Source organism: Trematomus bernacchii, unplaced genomic scaffold (assembly GCF_902827165.1).
Source record: "Trematomus bernacchii unplaced genomic scaffold, fTreBer1.1, whole genome shotgun sequence".
In the NCBI taxonomy this organism is placed as follows: Eukaryota; Metazoa; Chordata; class Actinopteri; order Perciformes; family Nototheniidae; genus Trematomus; species Trematomus bernacchii.
The window spans coordinates 1,816,415-1,843,877 of record NW_022987609.1 but is presented as its reverse complement, the minus strand read 5'-3'; the positions used below and the strand labels follow the sequence as shown (position 1 = coordinate 1,843,877).

Sequence of the window (27,463 nt, the reverse complement as noted above, 5' to 3'; positions counted from 1 at the left end):
TCTCTCTCTCTCTCTCTCTCTCTCTCTCTCTCTCTCTCTCTCTCCTCTCCTCTCCCTCCTCCTCCTCGCTCCTCTCCTCTCTCCACACGCACAAAACGCTCTGTCATGGCGTCTTCCAACCATGTTACCCCCACCAACTGTAGCTGGTGGCCCATTTCAGCCATGGACGAAGACGACAAAATCACAGACGGGGAGGAGAGCGAGGAACCGACGGCAGAGCCCAAACCCTTCAACAAAGACAAGCTCGTTTTGTACCACTGGACGCAGTCTTTCACCTCCCAAAAGGTAAGGGGAAAAGAGGGAGAGCTGTGCATGAAAATGGAGGTGGATCCACGTCCCTTTGCATGATGCTCCAGCTTGCAGCTCACTATGTGTGTGTTTGTTATGATCCAAACATGTTTTCCTGTGCATGTGTATTCCTGCACACCCCTCCGGAATATGAACGTGACCATGCAGCTGGGCAGATCTCCCGTTTGGGAAAAGCGCTGCAGCATGGGGGCTCCTCTCCTCGACATATAGCAGAATAAGTGATCGATATTATGTTTATTTACCCCTGCATGAACCACCCCTCGTATATCTCATCAGCTCCAAAGACACGTTGAAGATGTGTCTCCTCAGAGCTGGTGAATGTGGCTACTACCCATAGGTGCTCTGACACATGACATCCTAAATAATTGATTCAAATGATGTGCAAAAACAAACTAAAGGCCATCTCCCCCCTTCTGCATCCAAACCATAGTATGTGTTGTTATTTAAGGGCTTAGTTAGGTCTACCTTTGGTTAGTGTAGCAGACTTTCATATTACAGTGTGTGGTCTATTCAAAACAACCAAAGCATTATTATCCACAGGGCTTTAATTCACAAGCAGCATAGGATATATATAGAGGCTTTCCACCTATTTTACATATACAATTCAGTAACGTAAAGTACCACTACTATCATGGATAGTAGTACACAAAGCATCTACTGTTGCATGCATTCGTCCAAACATGGCGTATTGAACTTTTACCTATTGCTCATATCTGATGCGCAAAGAATCGTGGGTTCAGAAAAGCATGCACGCAAATACTGCAAAATGTGACCGGGTGCACAAGGATATCCTGGTATTTCTGTCATACTGCAGGTGACATACCAAATATTTTTCATGGAATACAATGCATGTTTCTGATTGGATGTGGAGTTTGAGAGACATGATATTAACCAGAGAGAAAGGGTCTAATAGAGAGCCAAAGTACTGATGGTGAGCCCAAAGTATTCTTATATAACTCATACTAAAATATATTCCTATTTCTGGTGGGTTCTCCTACAAATGTCTAGCCACACCTGTCAAATTACGCGAGTTACGAGTTTTCAAAATAATCTTCCGTCTCTACGGGAAACAACTTGTCATTTCGGCTTGGTTTAGGCAGCGAAATAAATTGGTGAGGTTTAGGAATTTTAAATAACTACGGAAGTGACGTCACTCGGTCATGTGAGATATAACCAAGTTCTGGTTTCACACGTGACACAAATAGTGGTGTTTTTGGACCCGTGCATCAACCCAATCATCCACCATGATCTCCTCCAATTGCAGACTGTGTTGCTCTTTACACTTCCTGGTACAGTCACGAGAATACATATGTATTGATTTTGTTGGATATACACAAATTACATTTCAGTGGTATAGCTTCAAACAGTATATGAGACCAGCCTGAAAAGAGAACAGACTTCGAAACAGTAAGCTCAAACTGGGGTTGTAGGATTTAAAGATATCATACCTGACATTTGAGGGTTTAGTGCCGAAGACCCGACATCAGGTCCCGTGTAATGTCTCCAGCTTCAAAAAGCCAATGTTTTTTCTCATTCAGCATTTTTATTTCATTATCATGTTCATTGCTAATACAAGCTGGCACTACTCCACTACAGCAGTTGCTAATAGAAACTAAAAATCTTTGTAATTTCACTTTGAGACTGTAGAAAAAATACAGCAACAACAAGCACAGGTATACGTCACCATAGTTTTGTAAACCAGTATCCATAAAATTAATTATCGCAATAGTTACATTTTTAATGCAGAAAGACAGAGTATATGCAGGTTCCGTCTCTTGCAAATGAGGATTTCTTGCTTGTCTTTTCTTGTACAAACTAATATAAATAGGCTATGTTCCTATTTTGGACTGTGGAGTTTGTCAAATAAAACAAGCAGTTTAAAAAGGTCACTTTGGGCTCTGGGAAGTTGTAATTTCTCACACACTACATAGACTAAACTATTAATAGAGAAAATAATGAGCAGACTAATCAATAATGAAAATAACAAACTAGTTGTAGCCCTGGTGATCAGACACATGTCAGCTGGCCTCCCTTATTGGATCATGTTTGATAAAGGTTCCTTAAATTCATGTGCTGCTTCGATCTAGAGACCATTCTATAAAATCTGTGTTTGGTAAGTACCACACATTTATGGTAGCGCTGTACTAAATATCTGCAGTACCCCTTTAAAAGAAAGTGCACATTCACCGTTATGAAATGACAGTTGGTGCTGCATCTCTTGTTCATTGACCTCCATCTGTGCCTTATGTTTACACATAAATCACTCTCTTATGATTTATTTATGAGTGTTAGAGCTGAAAAGATTAGTGGGTAATGGCTTAGTTTGTTAATTTGCTTTTGGTAAATGATAACTTGTTGTTTAGCAAAAACAACAAACCTTTTCTGCTTACAGCTTTTCAAGTTGCTTGTTTGAATTGTGTCCAACATGTCTTCTGGATTTGGACTTACCGGCCAAACGAGCACTTTCATGACCCGCCCTTGGCTTCAAGGAAAACATTAAATAGCAACCACTTTCTACATTGTATTGACCAAACTATGCATTAATTCGATTCAGATCATTACAACTATCAGTAGCACTTGAATTGGTTAAATAATCTTGTCATGATAAAGGGCTGAATTCACGCACCATCACTACACATTGCTCCAAAAACAGCTTTAGCTCAGACTCTATGAACTCAAGGACCGCATTTCCCTCTTCACAACCTTGAGTTTATGTTCAGTCTCGTGTTAGTACGTCACTTAAAGTCTCCATTGTTGGCTTACAGCCACTGAAGTCTGGGTTGCTGTTTGTGAAGGTTGCCACGCAGCAGAGGGAAACACCAGGCTCAATGTCCTGATTATCTGTTTTTTTTAGAACTAAACGCATAGACTTCAGCAAAGTTGTGGCATTAAATGTCTGATTCTCTGTATTAAAACAATGGTGTGTGACATTTGTTGTTATGCAAGCTGATGCGTGCTTTAAATGGCTTTTTCTGGATTGCTTTTATGAGATTAAGAGGCCAAGGTTGTCCACTCAACCAGAGTAAAACTGAATATGTTGGGCCTTAAAGTAACACTAATGCTTGCAACGCTATTGGTCTAAGTAACTTTGCAGCACCTTGAACGATTTAAAAAACATTATATTAAGTCAATCTTGTGCGACTTTTCCTTTCTCTAAAAATACAGTTTCAAGAGAATAATTATATGATGCTGATTTTCAGGTTCATATTTGTATTTTATGCTCACGCTTTAATGTTCAAAAAGCTCTTTATTGTTCTCATACTGCCTGTGCTGCAGCACCTCTTTTCACCCTCTGTCTGAAACCAGAACCCAGTCTGCTCTGATTGGTTAGCTGGCCGGCTCTGTAGTGATTGGTCAACCGCTTAGAGATGTCCCGCCCCTTGGCCTATTGTGTACAATGGGTTGGAGCGCTAGCCAATACATGTGGGAGTGTTACATAGTGAACTTGGAGATTTTAGCCTTTGCAGACCCTAACATGCAGAAAACCCCAAAGAAGGGCCCCTTTAAAGTAAAGACAATGAGACTGACTGAATGTTATTGACTTCTAACAGATAAACAACCCTGTAAAGACAATATCATCACCAGACTTACAGAGGGATTACTTACACATCTGTGTTTGCCTCAGCAAGTCGCAGAGAGAAACTGAGCCGTTGAATTTCTCCTGCACGACACTTTCTTCATCCTCCTCTGTGTCTCTAATGCTTCACAACAAACTGCCACTGTCACTGTGCTCCTGTGGTCTGAAGTGCGCCATGCAGTATTTGAATCCACCTCACATGAGTGATGTATTGTGATCACACCAGATAAAGATAGAGACAGCTTTGTACCGTGGAGAGACATCACATTCAGAGGCGAGCTTCACAGATCAATAGAGGAATAGAAACCCTGAAAGCCTGCAGGTTAGACACCTTTAACACACCTTCTGTGAGACTGAACACACTTTAACACACCTTCTGTGAGACTCACACACACTTTAACACACCTTCTGTGAGACTGACACACACTTTAACACACCTTCTGTGAGACTGAAACACACTTTAACACACCTTCTGTGAGACTGAAACACACTTTAACACACCTTCTGTGAGACTGAAACACACTTTAACACACCTTCTGTGAGACTGAAACACACTTTAACACACCTTCTGTGAGACTGAAACACACTTTAACACACCTTCTGTGAGACTGAAACACTGTTAGACCCCAAGCCTGTTTTTCAGGTTTCAGGCTCGAAAATGACATGCCCAGAACAAATGACAATAACTTCACTTCTAAAAGGGTTAAATTAATAATCTTTTTCTCAAAGCAAGGTTACATCTGTGAGTTGGATGTAGAAGTGTCAGAATCAATATAGATGTTTCTGTGTCAGAGTAAATTCAGATGGAACATAGTAAAAAAGTGTAAATTCTTACCTCCGCCTAAGAAAACCCCATTACTTATAGTGAAAACCACCCTTGAATGATGGGTTAGTAGCCTAAAAGCTTTAATAATCCAAAGTATAACATATAATAAGTACCCTGTATCAAGATCACTATAGTTATTCATTCCATCAAAAAAAAAGAGAAATTATTGTCATTATTGTATATTTAACCTGCTAATTATTGTCATGGATTTGAAAACTGATGTTGTTTATTTGCTATGTTCTGGCTGCTAGCTCAGTGAATTCTTGCCTGCAGTGATGAGGTGTATACCCATGGAATCTGTGGAATCTCAGCTTTCAGATGATGTGTTGTTTGTGCAGAAAGTATGAATTATAAATGATCATTTTTGTGAGTTATGAGCAGAAATAGCATTAGTCCGTATTTGCTAAGGGCTCATTGAAAGGCTTCTTGTGGGAATTATTATTATTATTATTATTTTTTTCCGTATCGTCAGTTAGCTGAGTTTCTTCCCGTCAGCTGGGTGTGGAACATTAATAGTTTCATAAATGACACTTCAGAGATCACACTGGTGCTAGCAGATGTAGCATTTTCGGACCCTTCGGCGGGTCCGTGGGGTTTAACAGGTTTTAACACACCTTCTGTGAGACTGAAACACACTTTAACACACCTTCTGTGAGACTGACACACACTTTAACACAGCTTTGTGTCCGTGTAAAGGGCAGTTTGTCATGACGCTAGCAATTATCTGGTCAGCCATTTAAAAAAGACTTTAACCAGTGATGGACTGTAGGAAAAGTAGCAACACTACAGTGCAAAAATACTTTGTTGCATGTATAAGTTCTGCATTCAAATGCAACTTAAGCAAAGTAAAAATGTATCAGGAACAACATAAAGTTAAAGTACAAAAAGTAAAAGTAGTCATTATGGAAAACAATAATATTATTAAAGAACAATTATTAATGCATTCATTAATTTCATATTACTGCTTGAAAAGGTGGAGATATGTGATTTTTAAAATGAATATGCTGATTTTAAATCAAATCAACATTTAGCACAAGGACACAACATTAATCACGCATTAAAAGCCAGTAAAAAAAAAGTAAAAATTAGCTTTTACTACAAAAAATGTAGTAGAAGCATTAAGTGGAGAGAAATGAAAATACTCAAGTGAAGTACAAGTATCTTACAAACTGCATTTCAGGAGAGTACTGCTACTTTCCACCACTCTGAGATGTAGTATTACCATGCAGAGCTTGAGTTTCTGTATACTGTGTTCAGTAAGAGGAGTTTCTTTTCGCCTCGGGGCGGCTGAACTACTTGGCATCATTACTAAGGCGTGACTAATAATAATCTATTATATAACAAATCAACAGTGTGGGAAACCTCAGCAGTGTTAGTCTGGGACCTTAAACAGCGTGTTTTTAATGGAAATCCTTGATAAAGTGTCACGCTGCTGGAAGTTGTTTCCTTGTGTGACTTTGCTCCTGTATTGTGTTCCTGCTGTAATTACTGTGCTTGTGTCAATCATTCAGTATTATTTCATTACACCGTGTGTGGTCATGTTCTGCAAAACTCCCATTTGGTTTTCTTCCTAAATGGCCGAACGTATCACTTTACAGCTCGAGTGTCATCTCCTTTCATTAATCTTATTCCCACTAATAGCTCTCCGTAGACCTTGATTTACCCTTCATCCCACCAGGGAACCTATCCTGGATGTTTCTGCTCAAAATGTTTCCACTCTATAATGTTTCTCATTATTTTCCCAGACCACACTCTGATAAGCCTAACATTTATTCTGTACAACACAAACATGACAACTTCTTTATGTTGTGAGCAGTGGCGGCGCCAGAGTATTTTTGTTGGGTAATCTATGGTACTGTAGGGCTAACCCATACAGTGGTGGTGCTCAAGTCAGTATTTGCAATGTAATTACATACACGCTATATCGCCCCCCTTGACAGTGAAACGCCACGCGTGAGGTTTAGATTATTCTCAATCAAAATGGAACTGTATGAAATAAAACGGCACATTTGTCTTGTAGTAAATAAAAAGGGATCACTGTGAACGTGACGTATGATAGTACACGTGGAAGATCCAATGGGGATACTGAATGGCGGTTCCGATTGATCTCAATCAATAAGGCATGATGCAGATCCAACGTTGCGTTGCTCTGATTGGCTGTAGGTCTATTCAAATTGCATTCGGAGGCATTTTGATCTGACCGCGGCCGCGCTGATATTATAACGCCAGAGAATTTCCACACCTTTAGTGTATAAAACTCCCCCACTACTTAGACTATTCCTTGCACCCCTCTTCTAGCATAACCCCGAATGGTCTCAACCATTTTGCATCAGTAACGTGCACTTGTTGTTACAGCAGGATCAGTTTGTGTGTTGTGGACACGACCCGTATATTTTCGCAATCTGTGTTCTCAACATTTAGCATTTTGCTTATTATTTAATTTAATTTGCTTACTTTAACATCATTTTTCATGGTTGGGCTAAGGTGTGGGCTAAGCCATTTCTTGGTATGGTTGTAGCCTACCCCAGCCATACCCTGGCGCCGCCACTGGTTGTGCAGTCTCACGGCATTTCGTGCTATAGTCACGAAATTAATTTAATCTATTGATTCGTGTTCACCAACACGATTTTCGCATTTTTTTCGTGTCACACAGAACGATTTTAAATGCAATGTATTTCTATTGGTATGTTTCGTGCCTGCACCACGTATTTTTGTCCGGTCGGGTCTTGGAAGACCGGAAGCTGTGTGGTTCATAAAAACATTTTCTTACTCAATATCTTACCCTAAGCCTAACCCTATCCCTTTTATTTTAAATTGTATAATGTCGGAGTTTTTTTGCCGTCCGCGAGGAAAATAAATGGCTCAGAGCCTCAGAATACTGAAATCTGTAATTTTTGTCATATCTTTTTCCTTCTAATTTGTTATTATTTGGTGCAGGCACGAAACATACTACCAATAGAAATACATTGCTTCTAAAATCGTTCTGTGTCAGAATACTGAAATCTGTATTTTTTAAAATCTGTTTTTCCTTCTAATTTGTTATTATTTACATTGCTTTTAAAATCGTTCTGTGTGACACGAAACAAATGGCGAAATCGTGTTGGTGAACACGAATCAATAGATTAATTTCGTGACTATAACACGAAATGCCGTGAGACTGTGTTGGGTTGTGAGCTAACAGCTGAGTCGCCCTGCTTTCTTATTGTTGCAATAACTCTTCTCAAACAACAGAAAATATATATTAGTTGTGCAATGTTTTTGATTTACCTCAGATGAAATGGATCATCAGGCTTTTTTGTTTTTGTGTTTCACCATCTCTCTGGATTATGTTTTCAAAGTGTCAAAATGTCAGCCGCTAGATGTCTGTAAAAAGATGTGGTGTGTTTAGAGCGCAAACAAACTTTCTTTACACCGGTTTTTCAGTTTGACATCCTGAAAAAACACACACACTACAAATAGCTTTGAAAGAGGCCCTATTTTACTTTTTGGGGTTTCCCCTTTTCTGTGGTGTGTTGTATAGCTTTTCTGTACATGTTAAAAGTCTCCAAAGGCTAAAATCCCACACACTCCAATAGTGACATCACTATGTAAAACTCGCGCATGTATTGGCTAGCGCTCCAACACATTGTACGTGATGCTGAGGGGCGGGACAGAGCCGGCCAGCTAACCAATCAGAGCAGACTGGGCTCTGGTTTCAGGCAGTATGAGGAAAATAAAGAGCTTTTTGAACATTAAAGCATGGAGACATGTCTCAGTAGAGACACTACATACAAATATGAACCTGGAAATGAGCAGAATAGGTCCCCTTTAATGCCTCTTGTCTCCTACTCATCATGTATGTTTGTGTGATTGCAGGTGCGTCTTGTGATCAATGAGAAGGGTCTGGTCTGCGAGGAGAGGGATGTGAGTTTGCCGCTGCAGGAGCACAAGGAGCCGTGGTTCATGAGGCTGAACCTCGGGGAGGAGGTGCCCGTCTTCCTCCACGGCGAAACCATCATCAGTGACTACAACCAGATTATAGACTATCTGGAGAAGAACTTTGTGGGAGGTATGGTGCAGTCACACTGTGGTTAATCCATCTAGTGATGCTTTTGCTCTTTCTTGTGTTAACTTCAAGCTTTGATTTTAAATGAATGACTAGACGGATGAACTTACTGTGGGGCAACAAGTAATGGCAGGTCTGACAAACTTTCGATTTCTATACTTGCTGAAGTTGTGTACCTTGGGCTTTAGTAAAAGCAATACTCTGCACGGAAAGAGTAAGAAGGCTAATGTCTTTATTTTTCTTTCCTAAGCATAACAAGAACACAGTGTAAGGAATGGATCAAAGTGTGTGTTTATCTGCTCTAACATGAGCTGTTATCATTATGTCTGAAATACTGTCTTTCTACCTGCAATAGAAACTGAATGTTCTTCCATGGCCAATTAGCATATCATTAGTAGACATTTAAGTCGGCAAAAAAACTAAAATGAACTATTATGAACTGTATAGCTAACAGGGTTATATAAGAATGAAAATGATGACCTTACCTTGTCAAACTTACTGATCCTTTCACTGTACTGTAAAACAAGATATATCTTCTACTGCACATAGATCATAGCTGCAGCTTTAGCTTAACTGTTTTAGCATTGTGTGTGAAGCTATTAAATGCTTTTGTAGGATGTCTTTTACAGAATTCTTCTAGTCAGCTTCAAACATAAAAAGTCAGACGGAGACTGTTTCAGCTAATTATCAGACCGAAAAATAAAAAATCCCTGCTTTATCTGCTTCTGTCTGACATTCAGAACCCACTGTATCAATAACCAAGAACATAGAGGCACCGCGCAGGAAATGGTTCCCTCGTCTCCCTCTAACAAGCCATGGTTTTAGTGGTGCATTTGTCAAATTAACGTACCATGAATTAATTGACCACACACCAATTGACACAAATTTGATCTTGTGTTATCGGGGGCAGTTATCTGGTTAGCCCTGTTGCATACAGAGAAAAATGAGGCAATATTGAGCCAGATTGTGAAGCCTGAGTAACAAAGACAATTGGAGGCCATTAATGCGAGGCCATCTGTCGTCTTTCTGCAGTGTGTGTCAGTGTGTGTAAGTGTGTGTCAGTGTGTGTGTGTCAGTGTGTGTGTCAGTGCGAACTATGCCGTGAGACTCGGTGTGTGGTTGAAACAGTGTCTTTCCAGCAATTTCACCGTGATGAAATCCTCTGAATTGATTAGATGAAATTGTAGAGAAACTGAGAGACGGATAAAAACAGGAGAGACAATTTAATTATCAGCAATTAATAGAAAAACCCTGAATACATGAAATAAATAAAGATGTGTCAGTGTGTGAGTTGTGCATTTTAAGGCGGTGACTAATCAGTTGTAAATGTCATGCATTACCAAGAGAAAGGATGCATACACGGAATCTCTGTGGGTATAGATTCATCAGTGGAGACGTTATGTAACTGTCCTCGAAGCCTCAAACCAGTAACAGCCTGAGGGAAGTCGGATTAGTGGAGGTCTCCTTCTCTTAGTTAGTGGTCACTCGTTCGGAGCAGCGATGCTTGAAGGCTCAGAAGATCTGGTTCACTGATTTGTCTGTAATGAAAGGCTCCGAGGCAGAAACTGACCCCAGTGTTTGATGTCTGGTTTTCATTCAGACTCATTCATTGTAGCTCTTTGATAGTGGGCTGCATGCAGGTAATTGCATTCATTTCTTTTGGAACAAGCTTGATTAAAGTCGTGCTCCAATACAGTGATTTCCTTTTTTTAATCTGTTGAATCCACCAAATGTTTTAAAACCAGACCTCCAGCCAGAACTAGATCTGCTGGATAAGTCGTGTTTTCTCTCTGCGTGTATATCCCTAATGAAAGCTGGCACCATGGCCTGAAGCTGGCCTGGAGAGTGCAGATGTCTCAGAAAACAGACTCTTTTATCGGCACAGAGCAGCTCACTGCCAACTAAAACTACTTCACAGTGCTGTTAAGAAGCCACAGAGGGCTCTCGCTGTGTGAAAGTGTCTCTTACTTTCTGCAATGTGCAGACAGTTTGAACACTGAGTTGCTCTTTACATGGCTCTTAGTTGCTGATGTGATATGTATACCTTCGTGCTGCAGCAGACCCCCCCAGAGGGCGAGGACCTGCATGCTGCCCAGGTCAGCATGCAGGTCCTGGGAATGATTACTCAGCTTCTGGAGCCCCGCCAGGTGCAGCTCCACCCCTCGGAGCTTGTCTATCGACAGGAAAATGCTCAAGCAGCCAGCTGACTATCTGTGGTTTGTCAGTGATGCCGCACCTGAGATACGCTGGCTGTGACCCTGCAGAGATAGAAAGCTCACTCTGCTCTGCTAACCTGATTCATCCTGAAAACTATGTTACAGCGGCAGGTCATTAAGTTGAACAGCAGCGATAACATGAGTGCTAACACAAGAATTAGGACAGTAAAACACAAGGAGTGGTTTTAGCTTTTTTTGCCCTGAGGCATAAAGTCTACGTCTTCTTACCCCGCCTAATTATGGCTTTCTCACTCGAACTTCGCCCATCTTTAAATTGGGCCTTCATTTAGCTCTTTACGACCATGTAAGGTTAAATGACTCCAAATCAGACAAGGGGTAAATGTTGGGGCTACACACTTCTAAAGTTTCTTGATTTAAGTTTGAAAGATTCAAAGGCTTTATTGTTATATGCACAATATCCACAGCCTAGTTGTCGGCAATGAAAATCGAACAATATTTCTAAGAAATACAAAAGAAAAATACTTAAAGTGGACCTATCATGCTATATTTGAATAATATATTGTAGGGCCATACCTATATAAAACATGTCTGTGAAGTTTTTTTTTCAAAATACCAAACAGATCATGCATTTTAGCCATGCCTCATTTCGCTCTATTTGCTCTTTTCCAGCCCTGTTTTTGCAAGGGCTGATTCTGTGAGAAGTCTTCTTCGCTGCTTTTGTGGCAGACTACAGCGCCACTTACAGGCTTGGCATATGTACTACAGCGTCTCCAGCGCTTTCGAGCGGCAGTGGCCGTGGCCCAACCCCCCATTCCCCTGATAGGTGGAGAGTTGCCCATATAGGCGGAGCTCCCCGTTTCTGACGTCAGAACAATTTCAGATCTGTATCAGATCCGTTGCAGCCCCGTTTTTAGAGATTTGGGTATGGAGGAAAAGAGAGAGGGTTGTGTTTTCTGACACTTGGTGAGTTCCCTGACACACCGGGGACACATATTCATGTATAAAAGACGTACACAAGTGCATTTTGCATGATAGGTCCCCTTTAAGATAGTACAAGTGGGTAACATGTAAATGTCAATTGTATCTTGCACAAAAGAGCTTACAATAAGGACAACTCCTGCTGGTTAAAACAATACCAATACAGCAGATACTTAGTCCGAGTGGTAAATAGGCTAAGTGGTTAATTTCAAACTGTTCTTTAACCTGAGCCACAGCATGGATATAGAAAGGACCATGTCAATAGTTTAGCTTAATTTAATTAACCTGCTGCCTCATGTTATTGAACATAAGGTGTTTTTCTTCACCTGGATTGTGCTTGAATTTCATCTCATTGGTTTTAGTTTAAATCTGTTTTACTTATCTCTTCTCAGCTTGTTATTCTCCAGGAGAAGTTCCTCCAGACATCTGTAGTTTGTTTAAATGTCAAGCTTTGTGAAAAGGGAAATCTGTTACCAGGTGACCGTGCTGTGATGTTAGAGCAAGCTGAAAACAGTTGCTTAGAAACCTCAGGTGTTCAGAAACTTTTATGAAAATTGTACAGGAAATCTGAAATAAAACATTTTATGGTTTCTCTTTACAACTTAATCATGATTTCCAGTGCTTGTGTTTGTCTTAGAAGAGCCATGATAAGGTTCTGAATATTTCTGTCTGAATGTGTTTTTTTGTCTCGCTGCAGAGACGGTGGCTCAGCTGGTTCCTGATGCAGACTCGCCTCTCCACGAGCGGGTGCAGCACTACCGTCAGCTGCTGGACGAACTGCCCATGGACGCTTACACACACGGCTGCATCCTCCATCCAGAGCTCACCACCGACTCTATGATCCCAAAGTACGCCACCGCAGAAATACGTAGTAAGTGAAGCCAGCTCACTGTATTGTGGAGAAATGATTGTCTACACTTCTGTGTTATTTACAAGAAGAGCATATGTTATGCTTGCTTACATAAAAACGTGGTTCACACAAATAAAAATCAATATAAAAACTGAGAAATAAAGTTTTAAATCCAATGTAATGGAGCAGATTTTGTAATGAGATGGATAAAACCAATTCCAGTGATATACAGTAAGAACAAATTAAATAATGAGACAATTCAAGTAAAACCAGGGTCAGCTTGCCAAGAACAGTATTTATAATACATTACATTTATTTCAGCCGACACTTCATCCAAAAGTAACTGAACATAAGTGCAATCAACCAGAATAAAACAAATTCAGAACAGTAAGTATCCTGCGAGTATGTTAGCTTAAAAGTGCTAATGCATTTGCTTTTATTAAAGGAGAGGTGTCATGCTTTTCCGGTTATTACCCGTCCCCTTGTGTGTTATGAAGGTTTTTATGCATGTAAACGGTGTGCAGAGTCAAAACCCTCAAAGTACACCCTGTAGCGAGTAAAACTCTAACACAGAAAATACCCCAAAACGCCTCGTTGGAGATACGTCATTGTCCATTTTATTCTTCCGGGACGGCATGATGTCAAGCCGTACCCGGAACGAAATGGACCAATCCGTGGAGCCGTTACGCTACGTCCGCGGAGCCGTTACGTTAAGCCCCCGCTGATTGGTCCAAATTGACCAATCCACGGACTTCCTCACACACACATCTGTGTGCAGGGAGCAGGCAGCTCAGCTGATTTCTCCTCCCTGGCTGCAGGCTGATAACAGACAGTTGGGATCGCGGCGAAATTCTCTCTGCAGACCCATTCTCACAGCGTTTATCAACCTTTTTCTTACTCAATATCAAGCCACACTTATTGTTTTTACTTCGGCTGTGAGTTTGTGTGTGCTCAGGATGAGTTTGGCTGTGTTTCGCTATGTATCCTAAACAAGGAAACAACACCTCCACGGAGCTCAGCGCGATTCACAACGTCCCGACCAATCAGAGCACACTGTGCTCACAGGGAGGGTGGGGGCTGGAGCTATTGGAGCTAACGAGCCGTTAAAGGCAGAGAGTGAAATTCAGTGAATACACGTACTTTACAGAGATGTTGTATGAGAAAACAATGTGAGTTTGGAAAAATGCACAATATAAATCTATTTTAGTATACCTCAACAATAGAATTATGATCAGTGGAAATGGCCATGACAGCTCTCCTTTAAGTCAAACTTTGCTACCTAAATTATTTATTTATTCAGTTTTCACTTCCTTGGACTTCCGGACAAACTCGGATTTTCTCTCTTGTAGTCTCAAACACTTTCGTTTTTAAAAGATTAGACAAGTTTAATAATTAATTTATGAGCTACAAAGATGCAAGATGATGGTTCAATGGCCTTTGGACGGAGTCATGCCTTCTGGTTTCCCCTGTGTTCAGCCTTTGAGCTAGGCTAACCAACTGCTGGCTGTAGCTTCATCTTATCAGAATAAATGCTTAAATCTATAAGTACTAGATAACTCAGAAACCTTATCTGTATTGTGGATGAGGTCCTTGCCCTTATTTATTTCCCTGTATTCATTGTAATTTGTATCTGTGTCATCTTCTGAAGATGGCTTGAAAATGAAGAGCCTTGAGGCACTGACTGCTTAAACTATACCTGATTCTTTAAGTTGGGAATACAACAGTTAAAAGACCTTTTCTCGATCACCAAAGCTTCTAAATCTCAAAGCTTCGTCAGCTTTTAATAAAAAACAAACCCAAAGCTAACAGCCTAACAGGGGCTGGACTCTCATCAGTCAGGAACTCTTTGACTTCTTTACTTTACTCGTGAGGGTTACTCCATCCAAAAAACATTATTCTTAAAAAGATCCACTATATAAAACTAGTGATTGTCTGACCTCTCAGTGGAAAACAGACAGAACAACGATAGAAACTGAATCCCTTCAGGTGTATCGGCCTGTAACGGCTCACAGTGTTCACAGACTCACATCGTGCTGTGCAGCGATGCAGAGGGACGGGTTGTGACAGTGTGTTCTTCTGCATGTTCACACATATATAACATAATATTCGGAGCACATGCATGTGTTTCTACAGGAGTGTTTTGTGTCTTAGTATGTTTGTCTTCCTGTACATAGATTACACATTTCCACCATAGATTGCTGCATAACAATTCCATAGAAAGCAGGAAATGCCAGAAAACACTGTTATCTGTGCTTAGAAAATATCCCATCATATACATAATATCTAAAATATAAGAGAACCCTTCCTGATGACTGCATGTACAAATAGTGAGGATGACCTCTAAATGTTCTGTTATGTAGATTTTACAAAAACTTTAAGTATCATTGTTGTCAAAATCATGTATCAAGAGACTCTGTGGTGTGTGTGTGTGTGTGTGTGTGTGTGTGTGTGTGTGTGTGTGTGTGTGTGTGTGTGTGTGTGTGTGCGTGTGTGTGTGTGTGTGTGTGTGTGTGTGTGTGTGTGTGTGTGTGTGTGTGTGTGTGTGTGTGTGTGTGTGTGTGTGTTCAGGACACTTGGCTAACGCTGCGACGGAGTTAATGAAGTTGGACTACGAGGAGCCACAGCTGACAGAACCGTACCTCTCCAAGCAGAAGAAGCTCATGGTGAGTTTCATGTGTTCAGCGATGCCATTTACCAAACTTTAATTTGATGCTTTTCCTCTTTATTGATGCAACACCCATGAAACTGAATTCCATAATTATGAACTAACCATTTCATAACCTTTTAAAGGTGTCTATACTTCAACTGGGAAATAGAATTGCCACAATTTTAGGGAAGTTAGTTCTTAATCTACACAAAAAAATATCCTTTTAAAACCCCCTAACATATTGTAGTCCATTCATTAACTGAAAAACATCTTAATTGAAAAATATATTTCTTCTTAGGTTAATAAAATAAATACTACCTGTATTGTTATTAAACTAAATAAAAAAACGTAATATTTATTTACTTATTTACCCCATACCAAGACTTGAACAATATAGTAAAACAGAAATCTAATGAAGGAGGTATTACCTTTGGCTTATTTCCCAACTTTAATGCTTTTTGATTAACAAACTCAACACATGTGGCACTTAAGTTTATTAGGATGTTTAACAGATAATCACATTTCAAAATCTGTAGCTGAAGGACATTTTATCATAAACAGCCATCAGTCTTTTCCTTTCATTACGCAACGGAAGAGCTGAAAATGGAAATGTCTGTAACGCTGCACCTTTGACCTAAATACAGCTCATATTCCCTGGAGAAAATAATGCAGGCGAGCTGAAGTTGTTTGCGTCTAGAACAGCTGTTTCCCCCGTGTTACATAAATGTGAGGGTTTGAATCGATGCAGCAGAGATCAGTGTTTCATAACAAATGTTTTTTTTAGCCACACAAGAGATGCAGCTACAGGAATAGCAGTATGTTGATTTGATAGTGATATATCTTAAAGAGGCCCTATTATGCTCATTTTCAGGTTCATATTTGTATGTCCTGCCTCTACTGTGACGTGTCTCTATGCTTTAAAGGTGGGGTAGGTAATTTTGGAGAAACCAGCTCGAGTGCGCTAGAATTTGAAAATACACAGCCGGAAAAAATCTGCCACTTCCTTACAGAGCCCCTCCTCCAACACACACGAACGCGCACATGACCAATGAGGGCACGAGATAAGTTTGTGCACAGATGGAAGGCTGACAGGCAGGTAGGCCATCCAGTTATTTTAGCCGGGCCGGCTCAGATGATTGGTCGTGCTTTTTACAGTACTACGGCTTCCACAGATGACATTTTTTTATGGATTTTTTGTCAAAGCACTTAAGATATTCATTGCTATCGGGATGTTAAGAGCATTCCATGGAATATAACAAAAAGTGTATCTCGAGCCGGTTTCTCAAACTTACCTACCTTTTTCTCATACTGCCTGTGCTGCAGTACCTCTTTTCACCCTCTGTCTGAAACCAGAGCTCTGATTGGTTAGTTGGGAGGCTCTGTTGCGATTGGTCAAATGCTTAGAGATGTCCCGCCCCTTAGCCTATCACGTACAATGTGTTGGAGCGCTAGCCAATAGAAGTGCAAGTGTAAGACAGTGATGTAAGTAAACAAAGGAGTCCAATCAAGGCGTTTGAGGCAGGGGGGGGGGGGGGGGGGGGGGGGGGGGGGGGCTTTGTGATCTTAGCCTTTGCAGACCATTTACATGCACATAAACCTATATAACACACTACAGGAAAGGAAAAACCCCAAAAGCAGCATAGAGCCACTTAAGAAAATTATTTGATTCAATATTGGCACTCAACCGACTGAAAAGTGTCAAATACAAAGACATGAGAAAATAGTGAGCCCACATTTATCTGTACTGCTAAGCCTTATATTGGCTACTTAGCTTACTTCGTCTTAGTCTTCTTCATCAGCCAGCATCCTTGGTATCTGTTGTTCACTGAGTTGATTCTCGCTAAGTAGCCAATATAAGGCTTAGTCATCTTGCCAAATAGTGAGCCTGTGTTGATGTATGAAAACGGTTAGAGCTGGTTTATAAATGGTTCTTAAGGATTAATAAAGTGTTTACAACCTAATTCATAACCTAATTATAAACCCTTCATGAATCCTTTATAAGGGTAGTCTTATTGTAAAGTGGTACCCAAATCTTCAACAACACCCAACAGTAGAATATAAATTGAATGATAATGCTGAATACAGACTGTTTTTTTCTCTCTAAGTTTTCATTTTGACGAGTTGTTTACTTTTTTCCCACCGTCATTGTTGCTTTACCATCTCAGCGTAATGCAGCTGAAGACATGTGGTAAATGTGCAGAAAGGGCTAGCATGGGAAAACACAGTGGGACTGAAACATGTATAAATAAGGAAAGATATTTGTTCTTTATTTTTTTTTCCTGCTTATTTAATTGTTTTTTAATGATTGTCAGGCAACAATCTTGGACCACGATAATGTGAACTCCCTGAACAAAATTCTGGGGGAGTTAGCCATGGTTCTAGATCAAGTGGAGGCTGAGCTGGAGAAAGGAAAACTAGAGTATCAAGGTATGTCCCATTCATCTTCTCAATGTCACCAAACACTTTCCAGATATTTCAAATATGGTTTCTTTAAAGGTCACCTATTGTGCAAAATCCACTTTTTCATGTCTTGTATACATCAACATGTGTCCCCTCTGTGTAAAGAGATTCTGAAAGTTTCAGGAAAAAAGATTCTCTCACTTTTTGTCCTGATCCATTTATATAAAAACCTGTCTGAAAATGAGCTGATCAGATTTTGGCCACTTTATGATGTCATAACGATTTTTTGGCTTGTGTAACCATTAGCCAATCACCAACCAAGGTAACCCCCCCCCCCCACCTTATCACCTGAATCTCCTCCTAGAGCACCATTGGGTTCTTTTTAACCAAATATCTCTCAGAGGGGCGTGGGGAGGGGCTCCTTATTTTCATCTGAAGTAACAGACAGAGAATCAGCACTTTTGAAACAGGGCTGAAACAGAGGGGTTTATGGGATGCTGCAATGATCTGTTTGGTGTTTGGAGCCAAACACTTCAGAGACATGTTTTGTATATATCTGAGACCTATAATATATTGATGAAAAACAGTATAATAGGGGACCTTTAATGAGTCTCTCATTCTCTTGTAGGTCAAAAGTGTGAGTTGTGGCTATGTGGACCTGACTTTACACTAGCTGACGTCTGGCTCGGAGCCTTGTTGCACAGGCTCAAGTTCTTGGGACTTTCTAAGAAATACTGGGAGGACGGCAGCCGACCCAACCTGCAGTCCTTTTTTGTGCGTGTGCAAAAACGCTACGCTTTTCGCAAGGTCTTGGGCGACATCCACACGACCCTGCTGTCGGCGGTCCTACCCAACGCCTTCCGGATGGTAAAAAAGAAGCCGCCGTCCTTCTTCGGCGCCTCTTTTCTCATGGGCTCGCTGGGAGGCATGGGCTACTTTGCCTACTGGTATTTAAAAAAGAAATACATGTAGTGAATGCCTTCTTGTTGTGTTAAATGTCTGTGTATTTGTGTGATGTTTCAACTTTTCTGTAATGTTTTATGACTGCAGGAAACATATTGAATCTATATAGAGAACACTATTACTTACCTGGGTGAACAAAGAATATTAAAACATTCCATAATGAGAAATTCTTGACAGCACATTTTCTGGTAATCAAGGCCTTCATCAAGTTTGATTTCTGGGCAACTTGCGGCCGGCAAGTCCTTGTTTGACTTTAGTTGGAGGCATGCTTTGGGTCTTCTCATACTTAAAAACGTATAGAAGAAACCCAGACAAAATGTTAAACACAGAAACACCAACGGGGGTAACTGACCTTCGCATGCCACTACTATTATAGTCATTTCTCATACCTGCTCTTCACTTCTCCATCAGCCTGAGGTTTAGCCAGGAAAACCACAGGAAAATGTCACATGACAAACTTTCAGATAAGTGCTTTGCTGCCAGAAACTGCCAGAAGAAGAAAGAAGGAGGCAAACTTTTAGGGAGTAGTTTGACATTTTTGGTATTTACTTTCTTCTCGAGGCTTCGATGTTGAGACTGACAACACACTCATGTCTGTTTGTTGAATATGAAGTAAAAGCCAGTTTAGCTTAGCTTAGTATAAAGACTGGAACGAACAGCCACTACCAGTTTGCCCCAAATATTTAAATGATGCTCAAAGCTAGTTAGCAAAGTCTGGTTAGCTTAGCATAAACACTGGAACAAGAACTAACAGCCACAGTTAGTTTACCCCTAACAGTTCAATGTTGCTAAAAGCTAGTTAGCAAAGCCAGTTTAGCATAAACACTGGAATAAGAGCTTACAGCCAGCCCAGTTTAACATATTTCAATGATGCTCACAGCCCTGTTTTCAGTCTTCAAGCAAAGCTAGCACGCTTCTGCTGCATCATATTTAACACAGACATAAGAATCTTCTCATCTAACTCTTGGCAAGAATGTCATTTAAGTGCATTTCCCTAAAGGTCAAACTATTCCTTTAACTGTAAACACTACACACAATAAAACACAGACACACACTCAGTCAGTTTATTTAGTGCACCACAGATCACACACACACACACACACTGGTTCACTGTCACTCTGTTTGAGCAGGAGTTCAGATGTTAAACAAATGTGTGGGTGTTTGAAAAGTTACACTTTGGCTGAACTGGTAGTAAAATTGTAAATTCTGCGTCTCTGCCACAATGGTGTTGCATTAGGTTTAGGATGTGTATTTAATTGCATGGGTTACTTTCTTGTTGTGTAAGCGTTTCGTGATGGGTGGACACTGCCCTGGAGGCAGAATTTATGATCACTACCGAACATCTAAACCACGGATTATTAAATGTTCTCCTGCTATTTGTAACCTTTGAATCACCTGCACTGTTCGATATGTTGGAGACGGTCCCTCAGCAATACTGAGCAAAGAGAGAAATCACTGGATTGAACTGCTTTGTTGCTGACTCCTCCTGACAGATGCAAGATTGTTTTTACAGATAGATATTTTTAATTATACATTGTCTTGTTTATTTTACCGCACTGAATTTGTAATGAGCTCAAAGGTTAAATAAGGGGAACAGGGGAGGAAAAGCTGACTCATCTGAGTATGACAAGGAAAAAGAAAAAGCCTTGCCAGTTGTCTTGTTGTTGATGCAGTTTTCTAACTCTGTTCACCCTTAATGGGAGCCTCTCTGCTTTCCTCATAGTCAGACCTCCAGGGTTTAACATGTCATAATTCTGCTCCTGAACCCAGCACTCTTTAGGTTTAACTCATGTGAGTTGTAAGCTGCTTTTGGTTTTATGGCTGGTTTATACAGGAATTATTTGCAGTTACGACACACAGTAAAGCGTTTATTTCTGTACATACAAAGCCTTGGATAATGAAGGTCATTTATTTTTCAGTTAGGATGCTCCCTGTTTTCTCCTGCTACAGACACTCGTCTCTGCAAGGGGTGATTAGCAGCAGAAAACAAACCAAAGAAGATCAATGCTCCTTTAATAGCGGCACCTCGTGCTGCGTCACTGCTGATGATAAATCTAATTATAGAGAAGAATTAAGAGGTGGGGAAGCTGTAGTTCATTGTGTTCAGTTTCATGTTTGGAGGGTGCAGTATAGCCATATAGAATAAACTGTCTGGAAAGAAGATGTTTGAGATGTGCATTGAAGGAAACGGGGATGTTATTTGGTTTTTAAACTGTTCTTGCATGAGCAGCAGTGATGTAAATGGAATAAAAGAGGAGATATAGAAATATATATATATCAGACATTGTGAAGTAAGCAAGAGGAAAGTAAAATACCATTTCCTGTTGCGATTCAATCAAAAAGCTTAATTGTTATTTATGTTGATGCTCAAACATTCACTCATTTAGTTAATTAACACGTAGCAGGTGACGTCAAAACCAGCCAATCATTGAGCGCCTTTGAAATCCTGCGAACACCTTTGTTGACTTCACTGCTACCTGAGGGGCGGGATCTTCTTTGAACACACACAAAGAGTTCAAGTCGAGAAATCCTAGTTGTGATTTGTGGCCATTATATTTCACAATAGTATTTTTTTATTTTTTATATTTATATATATGCATTTATTTATGGTGCTTTTTATGATGTCTGTTCATAAGCCTTAATTTATTCAGTTGCCATCAATGACAAATAAATAATGAAAATGGAATACACACAAATCCTGGTTTTTATTTCATCACACACACCGTGCTCCCTGCACTGTAGAGCTCTGTGGGTTCAACACGTTACACATATGCACACATCAATGCAAAAACAGTTATTTGCTTGAGACCGTGGTATTTTACATTCTAAAAAATACTCCTACGATTTACATCTGCCTAAGTTTCCCTAAATCATCCTAACAGGAAAGGGCTGGCGTTATCTTTGATATCCTCCTTATTGTCAACAAATCACATGAAAAGACCAAAACAAGACTCACATCTTATAACACTTTATATTTCCTTAGCACTCAGATTCGGTTTTTGTTATTAGACCATAAATCTTTAAAAAATAAATACAAACCTTCAGTTTTTGAAATAACAGTAATTCCCTGGCAGCGTGATACTGTAGCGAGTTAATAATGCATGTAATGGGTACTATTTTCAGACCTAGTTTAATACAGATTTGGTAATATAGCGAGTATTTATGGCAGCAGGACAATGTATGGTGGCACTAGAACGTTTATTAGCTTTTGGTTTACTTATGGACAACCATGGAGCTCAATGGCACAAAGAAGTAAGATATATAAGCTTTTGGCAATACTTGTTAGTGGGTATTTTGGTCTTTTCATGCTGTTGTTGACAAAAGATATGATGACGACTGCAACACTAGTTCGTCCATCAACAGAAAATGTATCTGCAACCGTTTTGATAATTACTTTTCAAGCTGAAAAGCCAAACTATCTCTGGTTCCAGGTTTAAAACGGTGAGGATTTAATTGTTGTTCTTTGTCCTACTGTATGTGATTTTAAATTGAATAGGTTTTACATTACTTCCTGGACAAAACACAACATTTGAGGATGTGACTTTGGGCATTAGAAAATTGTGAGGGATAACATTTTAAATACTCTTAGATATTTCCAGCCTTAACCTTCAAGTACTAGGTACTAGTACTAGTAATCATTTGCCTACAACTGTAGTCTATGTAAGATGACAAATTAAAAATATTTCTTTATATTCGATTCAAGCTCTACTTTCTCCGAGCAAACTCTACAAATATTGTTGACACATTGATGTTGACTCCAAACAAAACAGTATTTAGCAGCTTGTTTAAGTCGGTAAATAATTTAGGCACACTGCAGTTACAGTTTCTGATCTGAATTTGTTCTGAAGGTAGTTCTAGTAAAAACAATGTATATGTTCTTTACATAAAATACATTTGCTATACAACTGGAGATGTAAACATTGTCAAGTGTTCCCACTCAGACATTGAACTGCAAATACTCATCCACGAGTAAAACATTATAAGGCAACACACTGGGGGACAAGCGCTGGTGAAGCAGCAGAGCAGCGTCTTGCTCTTATCTCAAATTACCACGAGTCATTTTGGGAACAGCAGCTGCCAAACTCCATCCTGTACGAAACGACCTTTCTGTGTGAGGAGGGAATAACTTAAAAATAGCTTTAAATGGAATGGCCGGCTTGGACCTGGAGACAGATAACATCAACTGTAGTGTGTTGTTTGGAGGACGGCTGCAATATTAGATGTTGCACAGGAAAATACGACAGCAGCTTATTAGGCGTGCTGTTTCCGTTCTTTTGGGTGGCGTTGAGGGGGGAGGCCTGGGGAGAAAGGCTTCAGATACCAAACACGATATGTCAGATACCATGCTATCAGGCCACATATGGTGCCTAGCAACTTGTGGGACGGGTCATGGAAGTAAACAGACGTGCAGGCGAACATCCACACCCAGACGATGACGATCAGATTCAAAGCCACGTACAGCAGGTTGAGGACCATCCTGGGGAGAGCGGAGAGCTTGGCGGTCCTCAGGGAGGCCATGGGCGCCGTTTCCTCCACGATGAAGAGAGCGGAGTAGGCCAGGATGAAGGAGTGTCCCGATATGTCGTAGCCGTCCCAGAGGAAACCGGCCCGCCTGCAGCTGGCTTTGGACACAAACTCCTTGTTGACGACATCCAAGGCGTCGGTTTCGTAACACGAGCCGGTGGCGTCCTCGATGTAGAAGAAGGTCTCGGTGAAGGCGTACCACACGGCTGTTGCCACGGCGAGAGACAGCAGCCGGCGGCAGAGGAAGGAGACGCTCCGGCTGAAGGAGGAGTTGGAGAGGAGGAGGAAGGGAGTCAGCAGCAGCAGCGTCCATCCCCACGACACTTTGACAAAATACCTGCAAGAGGAACAGGGCACATCAGTTCAATTGCAGTAATAGAAGCTAACAGCTATTAGCATTTAATATGAGTATCGTAGGGGTTTTGTGTTATTCATACTGTACTGTTAAATGATCTCACTCTTAAACCCCCAAATGTATATACTGTACATATTTATAATTTGTCCTTCTACATTTAGTTTTTGCTATTTTCTCCCACAAATACATATTATAGAAATATGATATATTTGAACTTTTTTTTACTATTGTATGTCTTAGTTTCTCATTATTTTACTGTGCATATGAATTTTAAACATATTTAAAAAAGCTCTTTTTGAGATAGACATAGATCTAAGACTTAACATACATAATACTCGTATTACCTTACAACACTCTTTGTGCCTTGAGGGACAAATTAAGTATTTTAACACAATGTTTTATTCATCTCTCCATTTGAACCCCAAAAGTATTAAAGGAAATAATTAACTAATGTTTATTTCACAATCTCCACAGTGTAGAGCAGGGGTCGGCAACCTTTTTTAGGATGAGATGAGGATTTGGAAAAGTGGGCATGTCCCCCCTGTCCCCAGTGGAAATTACGCCATGCGTATGTGTGCGTCAAGTGCAAGATGCAAGTTGCAACACACACACACACACACACACACACACACACACACACACACACACACACACACACACACACACACACACACACACACACACACACACACACACACACACACACACACACACACACACACACACACACACACACACACACACACACACACACACACACACACACACACACACACACACACACACACACACACACACACACACACACACACACACACACACACACACACACACACACACACACACACACACACACACACACCACACACACACACACACACACACACACACACACACACACACACACACACACACACACACAATAGGCTGTCATTTACATTTTGGATTTGCTTGGCGAGCTACTTATTGAGGGCTCACGATCGACGTGTTGGAGACCCCTGAGAGGAACAACAATGCCCTGATATTTCTTGCCTTGGCTTTACTGAAGAATTTGCCTTCTTTATATTAATCTCTGGAACTGTTCAACTTGAACTTTGCACAATAAAAGGGAGCCATTCATCAGCACAGTATTAGTCACTAATCCACAGTTTACCCTTTGACTCACATCACTGCAGCGTTGCTTAATTTGTAACAGCACAGTCCGGAAAAACTAGATCACTGAGCTTTCTCCACCTTTCAATTCAAGATTCAAGGCTTTATTGTCATGTGCACAGTAGCAACAGTGCAGATATAGTAATGAAGAACTTAAGTCCCAGGCTCCTTTAACAAATTAAACCAATACAAATAGTCAAAGAAATAACAGAAGAGGAATAAAATAGTGCAAGAGAATGTTGTAAGATGTGCAAGTAAATACAAAGAAATAGAAAAAGTGCAAGAAGAGTCTATATACACATAAATGGAATATGATATATAGATAAATAAATTGATGCAAACAGATGAATGTTTATGGGGCACTTAACAGAGCTCAGGTGTTTAAAAGTCTTAGGCCTGTGAAATGTCTCTGAGTCTGGTGCTGTCTGCAGCGGGTTAGTCAGCCTTAGGTTTATATCAACTTATTCATATTTATATGGGCTGACTACAAACCACATTTTGAACAGTTTTACCAAAAATTAAAACAATATAGTACCAATATTATAATGAATAAAAAGGCAGTCAAAACTAGTTGTGTATTTAACTAATATTTAATCTGAAACATCAAACTGTATTGTACTGTAACTGTACTTTATGTAAGGGGTAATGTGCAGCGAGGCGGTCATTATGAGTAAAAGAACACCCGACACGCAGATCAGGATCCCGACGTGAAGCGATCTTTTCAGCCCAACTGTATACAGTTAAATCGAACGGACTTCTTTGTGCTGATGTGAGCGTCCTTAACAACGGTCAATAAATGCTTGACAGCGGTCTGTCTGTTCTGGATTCACAACGTGTCACGTGTTCTGAATTGACCAATCAGAATAGAGTATTCAACTAAGCCATGTAATAAGTAATAATATTTTATATGTCTACCCGTTATGTGAACTGTTTTTGTATAAAACATATATGATGTGCATATATGTTCCCTTAAATAAATACAAATAATAATAATAATAATACAATAAATTAAAATGTAAAAAAGCATAAAAACACAAAGAGATGGGCTGACTCCAAAAGCAATTCTGAACAGTTTAACCACAAATTAAAATAATATAGTACCACTATTATTAACATTATTAATTAAGAGGACGTCAAAACTAATTGTGTATTTAAAAAAGAATGTAATCTGAAATATGAAAAATGTATTCTTCTAATGTTTACATTGATTTATTTAATATAATTTTGTATTGTCTACCGTTTTTGTATACAACATATATGATGTGCATATCTGTTCTTGAATAATTAAATAAAATAAAGCATACAAACACAGTTCTGCTAGCTAACCCTCAGCTAGCATAACAACAGCTCTACTCACACATTCAGGGCGTTTCTGGTGCTGCTGAAGTATGTCTGCGGGACGAGCTCCAGCTCCTTCAGAACCGAGCCCACCACCGAGATGAGTAAAAAGATCCAGTGGAAGTTCTGTCTGATGGACGGGATCCTCCAGAGAGTCACCAAATTGTCCACAATGACATCCACCGCCGCCATGTTGACTCCACTGACAAGAGGAGACACTCTGACGTCACTGCGGCTCAACCAATCAGGTGTTCCGGTCGGGCGTTCTTCTTCTTCTTTCCTTTTTTTTATTATGGCGCAGCTGAATTCTGGTGCACTGCGCCGCCTGCTGTTCATAAAAGGGTACCACACCACTTGTTTTATTTACGTGTCTATTTTATTTTATTTCAGATTAATAAATACACAGATAAGGTAAAAGTACTCAGATAATCTATTTAAGGAAAAGTAGCAGTACCTTGGTCTAAAAATTATGGTAAAATCCCACCTTTCCTCTGTGTATTTAAAAAAAAAAAACGTACTTTTCTGTTTATATTTAATTAAAGTCGTTTGGTATATTAATATAATATAACACAATATTTATTGACTGTTATAATATGATTGCAATGACTTAGACTAAAATACTTGACTTAAAAAAAGGACCATCAAAATAACATACAGCATACAGCATGTTTTAGGATCATTGTTTGAAAAATGTTAAATTACGAGAGACTCCAGAGACAGACAGACAGACAGACAGACAGACAGACAGACAGACAGACAGACAGACAGACAGACAGACAGACAGACAGACAGACAGACAGACACTGCTTGGGGATCCTATTTACTCAGACGTCGTAGTGTGGCATGTGGATGTCAGGAGGTCAAGGTGTCAAGTTTTATGGCACAAGTTGACCTCAATAGAAGTGGCCACCACAATGCAGAGCAACCACATTCACAGACCCAATGTAAACAACAATAAATGTTTTAATGTTGCAAATATTTGGGAGTCTGGGTGGGTAAAATGTCTCTTTATTAAGAGCGGTTGGAAAGGCAAAAGGCCCCACCTTTCCTACATATGAGCAAGAGACACATGAGCCTATACTTCAGGGTTGTTTAACCTCTTTTGTTTGAGTTGTTTTGTAGTTATTTTGGGTGGTTGTTTTGCATCGTTTTTTCTGTTTGTGGTCATTTTATGTCTCATTTTTCGTCATAGTTTGTCACTTTGTGTTCATTTTGAGCCTCTTGCTTTTTAGTACATGTCTCTTTGAGTGACATTTTGTAGGCGAGAGCCAGATATCTCCCCTTGTAGTCCGATTAAGTATTGAATCCATGATCTAATTTTT

At 40.0% G+C, this 27,463-nt stretch overlaps 2 protein-coding genes across 2 annotated transcripts; one reads left to right on the top strand and one right to left on the bottom strand.

Annotated features, from left to right (window-relative positions):
* Positions 1-60: 60 nt before the first annotated feature.
* On the top strand, positions 61-19,858 carry gdap1l1 (ganglioside induced differentiation associated protein 1-like 1). Its single transcript, XM_034131844.1, has 6 exons — positions 61-285; positions 8,568-8,760; positions 12,610-12,783; positions 15,331-15,425; positions 17,722-17,836; positions 18,438-19,858. Exons 1-6 carry the CDS (start codon positions 106-108, stop codon positions 18,779-18,781), a joined length of 1,101 nt encoding a protein of 366 aa, XP_033987735.1. The 5' UTR covers positions 61-105; the 3' UTR covers positions 18,782-19,858.
* Positions 19,859-21,458: 1,600 nt separating this feature from the next.
* fitm2 (fat storage inducing transmembrane protein 2) lies at positions 21,459-26,363 on the bottom strand. The gene is made up of 2 exons (XM_034131845.1): positions 26,161-26,363; positions 21,459-23,633 (listed from the first exon to the last, which is right to left on the bottom strand). The coding sequence occupies exons 1-2, from the start codon at positions 26,331-26,333 to the stop codon at positions 23,024-23,026; spliced, it is 783 nt and encodes a 260-aa protein (XP_033987736.1). The 5' UTR covers positions 26,334-26,363; the 3' UTR covers positions 21,459-23,023.
* Positions 26,364-27,463: the final 1,100 nt, after the last annotated feature.